Source organism: Ambystoma mexicanum, chromosome 4q (assembly GCF_040938575.1).
Source record: "Ambystoma mexicanum isolate Mex_15411 chromosome 4q, UKY_AmexF1_1, whole genome shotgun sequence".
NCBI lineage: Eukaryota > Metazoa > Chordata > Amphibia > Caudata > Ambystomatidae > Ambystoma > Ambystoma mexicanum.
In genome coordinates, this window is record NC_090928.1 from 446,206,478 (window position 1) to 446,218,632 (window position 12,155).

At 42.4% G+C, this 12,155-nt stretch overlaps 1 protein-coding gene across 3 annotated transcripts in view; it reads right to left on the reverse strand.

Annotated features, from left to right (window-relative positions):
- Positions 1–12,155, reverse strand: part of SANBR (SANT and BTB domain regulator of CSR) — a 1,021,507-nt gene that overhangs the window by 189,755 nt on the left and 819,597 nt on the right. For all 3 annotated transcript variants that reach the window (XM_069608017.1, XM_069608018.1, XM_069608020.1), the window contains 2 exons: positions 2,265–2,293; positions 2,106–2,179 (listed from right to left, as the gene is read on the reverse strand). In XM_069608017.1, the coding sequence (XP_069464118.1) occupies positions 2,106–2,179; positions 2,265–2,293 (103 nt within the window). The remainder of the gene's footprint in view (positions 1–2,105; positions 2,180–2,264; positions 2,294–12,155) is intronic.

Genomic DNA, 12,155 nt, shown 5'->3' on the forward strand with positions numbered 1-12,155 from the left:
GTGATAAATTTTTTGTTGGCGAAAATTGTGTCAAGTGTGTGTCCTGCCTAGTGTGTTTCTCCTTTGATCAGTTGTTGTAGTTTCATGGTTGCTAGTTGCCTGATTCATAAACTTTAGTAGTTGGCGTGTTTTTCTTCAAACCATATGTTGAAGTCCCGCAGGATTATCAGATGTTCAAGTTGGATGGCTTTGTTGGTGATGGCTTCTATGAAGTTGTTGACAAAGATTGTATCGTATGTCGGTGGTCTGTAAACCAGTATGACTGTAATGTTTGTTTTTGGGTTTGCAGATAGGTGCATGACCATGGATTTGCATTTCTTGATGCTAAGAGGTTTGTCTGTTTTTATTTTCAGGTGTTTGAATGCTTATGCAAGGCCTCCTCATTTTCTTTTTCCGGTTAACTGCAGGCATTTGATGTTTATGGGGAGGAAGTTTTGGAGTGTGATTTTGTAGTTGTCATCCAGCCATATTTCTGTGATTAATAGGATGTCGATACCGTTGTCGCACAGGAGGTTGAAGATCTCTCTTGTGTGTTTTGACATCGATCTTGCTGTTGATTAGGTTGTAGTGGATTTTCATGGTATGATTTGGTTTGCGTTTTATTATCAGTATTGTCTTCTGACTGGTGTTTTGGTTTTCTTCCATGTAGCTCTTCGGTTGTGGTGGGGGTACAGTTGTGTTTGTGTCGTTGAATAGCTCTTCCAGGTTACGTCTTGGGATTTAGATTTCTTCATGTTCCTCTTCTATATTTTGTGGCTGATGAAGAGTGGGCCCTCGTGTTTTTGTGCTATATAGAGTTAGGGCATTGATCGTTTTGTTGTTCCCTCTGGCCTTGTCCGTTTTTCTTCTGAGTGGCTGTATTCTGTTGTCGGTCTTTCTTGATTAATTCATTGGGTTGGTTTGTTGCAGTGAATGGTTGATTGCGAGTTATGGTGTTAGGTATAGAAACTTTTCTCTTCTGCCAGCGTAAGCTCTGTTTTCGATCTTGTTTGTGGGGGTGTGTTCCACAGTTGTGGATCTGTGGTTGCATCCAGTTGGGTTTGTTTCCTCTCCCATTTGTCTTTCTCATGGTCCGTTTCATTTTCGTGGCATTTTTGTGTTACCTGTCGGTAGGTTGATGAGTTGATGTGGGATTATTTCTTTTTTTGGGTTGTCGGAGTCGGGCTCCTTGCAATTAAACAGCTCATGTTTCAGTTGAGTTTTCTTTGAGGTTGCAGGGTGCTATCCCGGTTGGCTTGGTATTTGATTTTTTTAATGATTGTAGGTGCGTTTCCTGATTGGTCTCATTTGGTTCTTTGCTTCCTTGCGCGTATAATTATGGGCGTGCTGCTGTCGTTGCGCACAGTCAGTCTTTCGTGCTTAGTCCAGCTGGGTCGCAGGGTTAGTCTGAGGTGAGGCCGGTGTGTCTCGTAAAAGCTGGCGGGTTTTCTAGTGGCCTGGCTAGCTAGATACTGTGTATCTGGTTCTATATATGGCTAAGGGGAACAACACTGTGTGTAGTTAGTGGCTGTGGGGTGATCTAGTGGGAGAGGGTATACAGCTAGGGCAAACTCCAAGCTGTTTATTTGAGCAACATTTATAATCCTCTCTGGAAGTGATGCAGGCTGATATTCAGTGTCCTCTCCAGGGGCGGGGCAGGTTAATGTCACAGACTTCTCTAGATGTGACGTAGGCTAATCTTCCAAACATTTCAGAATCCTCTCTTGGTGGGAAGTAGGCTATTATTCACAGTCCTCTCTGGATGTGGGGCAGGGTGGTGTTCACAATTCTTTCTTATTTGCTGTACATGTTTGTAATCTCAATATTCTATAGAAGTTATGTAAGATGATACCTAATAGCAAGGTGGTGAGGTGCTCAGGGGTAGTCATTTCTCTTCCACTAAGCACAATGAGTCAACTCTCCCCAGGGTTTTTTGCTGGCTACAGCACTATTCTCTGATGCAAAATCTGCCACATCCCCAGTTGGGCACTTAGACCACCTACGGAATGAAAGCTAGTCTCTGGCACGCAGGGTATGACAAAAGCCATGACATAGGCATTACTGTCAGTAAAAGAAAAACATAAATTCAAGGAAGGGATCTTTTTAATCTATTAAAAGCAACTTACCTTCTTCCCTTTGTGCATCTTGGTTAAATCTTAAGGACCGGGAAGAATCCCACTTACTCTTTTGCAAGCTTACACTATTGAAATGAAAACAGAACAGAGTGTTGCAGATATGTAGAACTTTTAAAGAGTAAAACCTTAAGATTTGAGAAATGCACTTACGTGAATGGCGAGTGATCTCGAGAAGAAGACTGCAAAAACAAAATCAAAAATAATTATTAATGCTTTCTGACATTTAATTTTAAAGACTGTCACAAAGCTTACTTTACTTCTTGGTTGGGGTTTACAAATGTATTTTTTCCACTTAGATGGTACTACCTCCATGTCATGTGTTAAACAATACCCACTCAAAATCGGGGACAGAAAAATTATTTGTTTATAACTGGAATATATACAAATAAGATGGGATAATCGAAATGAATAAGCACTATAAAATCCAGAAATAGTTCTCCACTCGTCTTCATCTGGCACCCATAAGCAGGAGTGTGCCTTATACTCAATTATTGTGTGTTAAATATGTGACATTTAATACTAATAACAATGACCAAGGGTAATTTAAAATGGCATACAGATCAATAGAATAGAAGAGGGCAATATGAAACAGGAACTGATTAGGCAATCAGTACTCTTATCACAACACAAGGAAGCAAAGCCAGAAAGAATGCATTGTTTTAAAATTGCATACATCCTCTGAATTGTTTTCATACAAACCCTTTTAAAACATGTTTGTTATCTAGTGATATGAACAGGGAAATAATTCAAAAGAAAAGCCTCAAATCAAACATCATTTTCACATAGCCTATGTGCATTCCACCTAGTAACAATCCCTGGATCCTTTTTGTAGTTCCCTCTAACCTTCATTGGGACAATTTACATTATCCCTGTGTTCCGTCTACACAGACCACTACATTAAATCATGTGGTATAGTGATCTCTACGACAACATGATGTGACAGGATGAGAGATGTGAACCTGTCAAGGGGAATGGGGACCCTTAGCCTCCTGAGGCAGGAGGCCTACCACAGTGTTTGTCAGAGCCAGTCCTGCACCAGAGCAGAGTGAGGGAGTTATGAGATCCACAGTCTCTGTCCCGTCCAGATGAGCCCAGTTTCAAATGTAGAGTGTCATTTCTAATTGCCCCATACCTGCTGAACAACATGCTGGCCAGTCCTTGCAGCAGAGATCAGAACTTACAACTCAATAGCGAGAGAGATGGCAACATCAAACCATCAGAACATTGCACACTACAAAACCGCAATCCAGTAACTCTGCCAACAAAGAATACGAAGTCTGCTTAGTTTGTAGTGGCCCCCCACTGTGGGATACCAACGGACCTGTGTTCAAAAAGGCGGCAGGTCTGAAGTGAGGCTTTATTGTTTCCCAGCTCTGTAACCTGGCATCTGGGGGAGAGCAAATCAGAGTGTCTCCCTGGGATCCAGTTCAGGCAAAGAGCAAATGAAAGAGGGAGGTGGGGGCAGGGACAGGAAAGAGTGGGTTTTTAGAATGCGGTCAAGGGAGGAGAAGGTGGACCGAGAAGGATGGTGGAGCAGAGCCAGGAAGAGAGTTACAGTGTATCTGTGAAAAGTGAGGTGCAAAGTGAGGTATTGGTTGGTGAGGTATTGGTTGGTGAGAGAAAGTGGTACTTGGGTGTGAGTGCATGCACAGTGAGTGAAAGTATAAGAGTACTGGTAGCAAGTAAGAGCGAGTGTGAACACTTGAATGTGGAATTGGATCCAGTTCCTGAGGGTGTACCAGTGAGGGAGGATCACATGGATGGGGGGTCCTTGGGGAGTAGAGGTGGGACACCGACGTGGTGAGACGCTGTATCTCCCTTCATACAACACCTTTTCCCCAGCCTACTATGTAGGATGCTCAAATACTCAACACCCCCCTTTTCCGACACAAACACTTACGCACACCGCGAAAGATGATGGAGAAACACCAGTGCCGTCTACCTGACTTGTCCCAACACAAGGGTCAGACAGAGTCAGGCAATTGACCAGAATCACACACACTTGATGGCTCTTTCTCTTCCCCACAGGGATAAAAGGTGGAGCACTAGAGCACAATACGAGCAAGGCAGACCACACATCGAGAGAGCTAACTCAGCACAGCAGTTCAAGAGGAGGAGAATTGTTGCAGCAGATGTCAATGGTTCACAGGACCCTCCTGCGCTGATAACCAAGCCGGATAGAGACGTTTGTCTCTGTGGTACCAACCTTGACCCAAGAGAGAACAAAGCCAAGCGGTTCATCACAGCCGGTGAGTCGAGAGGAGAGTCGATAAGAAACTGAACTGTGTTGAACCAAAAGTAGCAAACAGCTAATTTAACTGTGAAAAGTTACAAAGAAGTGTTGATATCGAAAAGGGGGAAAATCAGCACTAGAGGAGTCCGGCACCACTTGGGTGCTCACTCAGCAAACTCTGGGCGATTACATGATTGTTGAAACTACCATTACCATAAGGCCTTGGGCAAGGTGAGAAGGGGATCAAAGTGGTGTTGCAGGGGTCTTGCAAAAATCCTCTGTACCGTCGAAAGTCTTTGACCGACAGTTAATTGCGAAGCTAAGGGAAGTGAATCCTGTATCGTAAGAGTTGAATGAGAAAAGGTACGATTGATGAGATTGTCAAGAGTGAACCCAAAAGAGGGATGCCGATAAAGAGGGGGCGAAGTCTAAAGTCCCGAAATACAGTGTGCTGACAAAAGTGAACCCGGCTGAGGGATGTCCACAGTGAACTGTTTGAAAAGACATTAAGATTTAAGAATGTAACAGACGACATTGTGTTGAAGGCCATAGTGAACCCGGCGGAGGGAGGCTAACATTCGAGAAGCGTCTGAGCCCGAGAGAGGGCGATCCAAGGGTGAAAAGACATCACCCAAAGTGCAAGCAGAAAGGAACTTTTGCTTATTATTTTGAATACATCACGTCTGCGACGGCAAGAGACTTTTTGTAGAAAAGAGACTTAACCACTGCAGGTCCCGATACCCGAAAGCGGAACTGTTGGCTCGTTCTGGGAAAGCTTGAGCGTGTGCTGTGCTTCGGAATACTATCTTGTCCTGTGCTTCAAACGTAGGGAAGGGAAACCCGACCACTGCATCCTGACTTATTATTTGTGAACACTTCCTTCCTTCTTATGAACATAATCCCACACTTCTTTTGTATTTAGCTTAAAGACTGGCAATAGGTTTTTCTTAGTATAGGCCCTTTTATTTGACAAGACGCCACAAGGACTACCTTATTTTTATTTGAGGGTCGAAGCTTGCTCCCATCTTAGATTTAGGTTTAGATAAAGCGTTTTTCCAACCCTACCTTTACAATTTAATAAACACCCTTGAACTGTGATCCCTTGTGTGTGTCTTTACTATTGCAACCATGAGTTCCTTACAGAAAGCAGTGCTCCTTAAAGAATTGTCTTCAACGGTATGTAGTGTGGTCGCACCTCAGCTACCTCTGGCTTTACACCCACAACCAAGTGACTACTCTTTGATTGTAGTCTGCAGAATTTCAACTCAACGAGGCATCTGTTAGGCTGAATGACAGTGGCAGAAACGGTCCCTCAGATACCCTTAAATCTCTGAAAATTACTTAAACAAAATCGATTTCCACAACACAATCCAAAATACATCTCCCAGGTGGTTGACCAAAACTCCAGAAAAGCTAAGTCTATTTTTTGTAGTCAAACTGATTAAGCCACTCCAGCTTCAAAGAAGGGACATGTCTCTTTTGGTTCCAGCTCTTAGGTATGCATTTTCATCTGTCTTCACACTGCAGGGCAACTCAAATAAATGGAAAACAAATAAAAAACAGATATACTAGGGGAAGTAGAAAGGGAATTGAAAAAAAGGATTGCCCACATGTATGTAGGTGGTATTCCCTAGCTGGTTAGTATGCGTAACAGTGCACAAGCACCGCTTCCCCTGTAATTTAATTGGCCCCAGGGACCAATCACATTATGCACTTTGTCAATTTTTTACATGGCACCATGGAGAAATCTGGTTTGGCGATGGGGAACCATGTACACCAGTATGTGGTTTGAACTCTGCTTTGCCCTGCAAGCCCACCTTTGGGAGTATCCCTTTAAACTTAGGACCTCTTAAACAGAGTTTCTTCTACTTGAACACACTGCTTCTATCCCCCCTTCAACTTCTTTGTTCAGTGCTGTTATTGTTCAGGATCTACTCTTCTTTTCGTGTCTGCTGCAAAATCTTTCTGCTTTACTCAATTTTTTCTCTTAGTTCAAATTTTACATCACAGGATTGGTAAAATCTAACTTTCTTCGATTCGCTTTGAAAAGCTACTAAGCCGTTTATTTCCTTGACTGATTTTTTATTATCAGTTCAATTATTGGTCCTTGCTAGAATGCATACTGGGAATGCTAGTCTTTCAGGTTTTCATAAATACAGACTCCCTCCTCAGTAGGCCATCTTTCAAGGTAGTGTAAGAAAGGCATGCTATCATAAGTGACAAACACAGACACAAGATGTACAAGTTTCGAAAACATTTATTAAACTTCACTGGGGTTGAAGACTTTCAATCTAGCCATACCTCTATAACAGGAGTAGTCTCGACCCTCAAAGTAAACCAAATAGTCCAAGTCAGTCAAACCAAAAGAGAAGTCTGTGTTAAAACATATACTTGCCCTCACACTCTACAAAAACTTTGTCTGGGAAAATGTATGCACAAACAAATGTGTGTATCAAAACGAATGTCACTATGGCAATGGAGGTGACACACCACTCCCTTCCCCAAGTTCAATGTACTGGGGTGGTTTGTAAAGTTCTTCAGGATGGCTGGTTTACACAGTTCACGTTGTTGGCCCAATTCATCAGTTCAGACTATGTTCTTCGGCTTCCCTCACCTGGGTTTCAAAGTGACTTCACTGGTTTCAAAAAGGTGCAACAAAGTTCCAACACAAAGATCTTTCACATAAAACCTCTTGGGTTTCCCTCACCCGAGTCCGGGTCTCTCTTGACTTCAACTAATACTTTTTTGGTTTAAAACAAAACACTGTAACCCTCAGGCTTCCCTGACCCAAGTTCAGGTTTCACTTGACTTTCAATGTAACATGTCCTTGCTTTCAATGGTCACATCGAAGACCTTTGAAACTGCATAGATTTGGCTTTAACTATGCATGACCACTTTGACCAATTTTCACAACAGTTCCTTAGCTCACAATTCTTCTTATAGTCCTCATACAACAATATTTCACACCAGACCTCTAAGGCTTCCCTCAACCGAGTTTGGGTCTCACTTGTAACAAAAACAGAAAATAGTCCTCCCAAGGTTCCCTTCCCCAAGCGTAGGCCTGTTTTGGCAATATTCACAAAGTTTACTCAACTTTGGTGGGGGGTCTCTGCGGCCCTCCTGGGTCTGTCCCCTGCCTGGAGGCTACACCTTTGCTTAAGGTAGTATTCACCAAATGCACAAAACAAAGTCTGTATTTGGGCTTTGTCAGAGACTTTAAAAAATGAAGGGTTTTCCTTCGTTCTCCCTGCACGACCACTCCAAATGGTTGCCCCTCTGGTTTTGCTCTCTTATCCTCTATCGGTTTTCTCTTCTATCTTCTTATACTGGAGCGGTTCCCCTGGTGCCCGCTCCTTGGGTCGGGTCTTTTATCCACCCTTTTCTTTCTTTGTCTTCCCCTCTGGGCTACTTGCGCCCCATCCTGTCTTTCATCTTTTAGTTCCGCTCTGGGCCACATGCCCTGCTCTAGCTTTCTTGTGCACTTTCCTCTGCTTTGTTTTCGATCCTCTTTCGATCTGTTTTCTTTAACTTTTCTTTGTCTTTACTTTTGCTTTAGCTTTCACTTTAAATCTGCTTTCTGTACGCCTTCCTGTTGCATTACATTTCCAACCTTGCCATTTTCACACTACAAGTCCCAGAATGCAATATGTTCATTTTGCTCCCACTTGCCTGTCCTCGTTAGGGGGACATTGCCATAGAGTAGGTAGGGCTGTTGCTTGTATTTTTCTATGGGTAATCTTCATTACTCCTGGTTGTCTTTTCCTTGCCCCAGTACTTTGGCAGTCAAAGGGGAAGTAGATATTATGAGAGTTGTAGTGTCCCATAGGGGTTATAAGCAAATTGGGTAAATTACTGTCAGGAAAGTGGGGATAAATATGTTGTTGTGGGTAAATTGGTTTCTTTATCCTTTTTCTATTTTCTGTGTTAGGTGTGAGGATTGGTCAGGGTCTGTTAAGATAGGTGGATGATGTTTTCCATCTTTTCCTTAAGGGAAAGTGCTGGGGTATGATAGACTTGGATGGCAATACCCAATGAAGACTGAGGGTGTGTTGGGTGTGGGGGCATTTGAAAGGGGGGAATATCATGTCTCGCCCTTGGCTGTTCCTCCCGCATTCCCCAAGGACCCCCGGCCCAGGTGATCCTCCCTCACTTGTTCGCCCCCAGAGCTGGGATCCAAGAGCGATGGCCCTTCCCTGGCCACTGGAACAAAGGATCCCTGGTGATTACTTGTGAGAACGCCCGCAGGTTTCTCACACTAGCCACAGTCTGACTGGTCCCAGGGACCAAAATATTTCAGCACATCACGTCGGAGTTAAGCGAACATCATTAACTTCTACTGGTTGCAAGGATCTTTTGTAAGATCAAGATCAATTGTCTAATTCACAAGGACATTTATGTAAACCACAAAATAAGCTCCAGATGTCAGGCAGCTTGAGGGGCCAAATGAGTGAAGAACAATCCTCAGATATCTAAGAAATTTTACCTTGAAAAGCCCCTGCTTTGGGAAAGTAGTTTGCAGAAGTCGGCTGCCCAAGTGTATACAGCAGATAACCGACATTTGATCCTTCAGAAAAGGACTGAAGACTTGCTTGTTGGGGAGTTTTATTTGTTGTTCATTGAGAGTACAGGTTTTAGACCAGTGAAAGACTAGTGTTATCCCTATTAGACAGGCGGTACACGACCATATCCCTAGGGAGAGCTCACCCATACAGGTTCAGGGTGTTCTTCTGTTTAGGGACAGTCTTTGAGGTGTTTTTTGATAACAAACTTTTAAGCCGATTCTAGTTCAGATTTGTACTCCGATATCCGTTCTTTTGTGCTATCACTTTCTGTATTTAACGGATGGAATGTAATAGTATTGCACACTAAAAGAGTTGTCGCCCTAGATGTTTTTGTGACTTGCTTGTTTGGACATGTTTCGAACAAGTGTTGATTTTATGCTGGTTCTGTTTTGTTTAACTGCATTGGAGATTGGGTTGCTGTCTATATATCAGTTATAATATTCTCTGCTGTGTCTACTGTCATATTTTATGCATGTGCTATGAACCTGTCGAAACTGTATAGTGCACTGTTGCTATTTGTTCTATATGTGTATATTTGCTTTATTTCATTGCCCAACACATTACTGATGAATCTGACAAATAGCATCAGTAATAAAAAAAAAAGATGCACCCGACCTAGTTTTGTCGAAAACATGAGGAATGTGTGCATCCAAGCCTGTAGCGGATGTATTAGCGAAATGAGTGAAAAAAATTCAGGAATTGATGGTCAGATATGGGAGATTGACAGGTGCTGGGAGTTCATGAGGCAGGAGAAATGGGGGTAGGAGCAAACAGGGCCAGTGTAGGATGGGGTAGAGGGTTGGTCATGAAAGTAGGACAGCCTCAGATTCAGCACAATGAAAGACAAGAAATAGCAATTCAGAGAATCTCAAATTTGTCAGTAAAAGATTGAGAACAAGAGATTGTCAGGAAATGAGTTTGGAATAATGTAATAAAACCTCTATTAATAGATATATAGAAAAAAAACAAGTAATGGATTGCCTTCAAGCCATCAATACCTGGTTGCAGACAAAGTGTTCCTGTCCCAATAAATTTATATTGGAAATCAAAACTTTGTGGCGATCACCAATGTGGACTTAAAAGTGTTTAATGTTGTTGCAATTTTACTAATCACCAGTGTCACCTCTTCATCCATCTATTTGAAAGGCTTCAAAAAGATTCCTAGCAGTCGCGCATCTCAAAATATAATTATCACCATTGTTCTAGTAGGCCTCGGCTACCATAAGGCCATATACACCAGTCAATGTCAGTCACAAACTTAAAGTCATTCAGAATGTCACGTATCTGGCTTCTAGCCTTCATTGCTGTCATTTACTGAGGTGGGGGAGGCCCGCAGTGCTGCTCCGGCACTCCTGGTGGTTGCCATGGCGCCTCCTAGAGCGATGCAGCCTCAGATGACTCTGCCACGCTTTCCCTCCACGTCCCGCCTCTGTTACCATGAGTACACCAGGCATGCCAACATCGCGCACACGCCCACGTCCTACGGTAATGCGTCTAGACCGGAAGCACATTGAAGTTAGTTCCTTATTTGTTTGATCCTTTGCTCCTGTTCTATGTTTTGCTGCCATGTTACAGACTTCTGCCTTGCAACAGACATACCTTAGATTTGAAGTTATCCTCCTGCTTCCAACATCGGCTCTGGTAAATCGACCCTATATCTTGGATTACGATTTTGTACTGTTTGCTTATGCTTACCTGGTTCTTTGACACTTACTTCCAATGGATTGATACTGGATTGTCCTTCATCTGATAAACTATTCTTTGCAAATCAGAGTCTTTTGAACTTTATACGCCTTGCTGTTTTCCATTCCACTTCTATTCCCATTGGAGCGCCCTTGTTCCGTACGGGAAAAAGGTTCCTGACTAACCATATAAACTAGCCTTCCCTTTTACCCTACCTCATTCAAACCTCCTAATTCTTGTGCTGCTACTCATATCACAGAGGTCCATCTGAAAACATCACAAAAAGAGAGTTTTTGCCACCTACTTCTAATCTTCCATTCTAAGTAGATTCCCAGCTAATTCAGTTTAGTCTCTCTCTAATTGAATACTATCACTTATATTCCATGTTGCTCTGGTAATAAAACTGTCCATCATTTCCTTTCAGGCTGGTGAATACCTGGTGGTATTTTGCTCTTCCAGCTGAACTTCTATCCCGTCCGTATCTCATTAGTTCGGACGAGGTGGTATTTCATAGGGAAGGTCACCCTCTCAGAGGAGCCCACATTGGAATAATCGATTACCATTCAGTAACAGATCTTCTGCTGACCCTGAGGATTTCTAGGCACTTTCATTCCCTGTGAGTAATTACACAGAATCACGTATCCTTTGCCATATTTCACTAGCATAAAACAGGATCATAACAAACCCAGCCTCAAGACTTCTCTTAAACTCCCTATCAAAGAAAGCTCTGCTTTGCACACAAATCCATCTTCAACAAGTGTCCAGACTACCTCAGAAGCAATACATAGCTACATCCCAAGCCATTATCTGAGGTTTGCTTCTCTCAACCACTCTCTTCACTCTTGCATGGTTTTCGAAGAGCTGCAGGCATCCATGCCCCTTCTGCCTTGGAAGCTTCTCTGGAACAGACTTCCTCAGAATATTAGATACATCTCCAACCACTTAATCTTCTAAAACCTGTTAAAGATATATCTATTTACCAATGCTTTGTAAAAAGTCTTTGCCCCCTTTTCCCCATACCTCTTGTCAAGCACACTAAATATGCGCCAAGTGGCGTGTTGGCCCAATATAAAAACATCACTTGTGTGTAGTAAATGTAAAGTGACATGAAATGTAAATACACATTTATATTGACACACGCTGGGTTGATTGGTTATCAGTGGTTGTTCACAAATGTGAAACATACAGAGCAAAGTAATTCGTAACCTAGAGTCACTCACTTCTTGAAATGCATATGGAATTGCTAAGGTAGAGTTCTTTTTAAAAAAAATTAAGTTTTATTTGTCATTCTGTAAACCAAAGCTGTCCTTCAAATGCAATACAATAATACAAAAAATACCAGGGTAAAATCTTTTCCAAATTTGCAGCCCACTACCTCAGACTACCTTTTGTAGTTTAAATGAAATCTTATGTCAAAAAAGATGGATATTATTAGAATACTTGACAATATGAACTTTGATCCCCAAGAGAACTTGCTAATAGTGTTGGACATAGTATCTCTTTATACCTGGATACCCGAGAGAGCCACTTCAAATGTGGTAGAAGCATGGTTAGGGGCAAGAA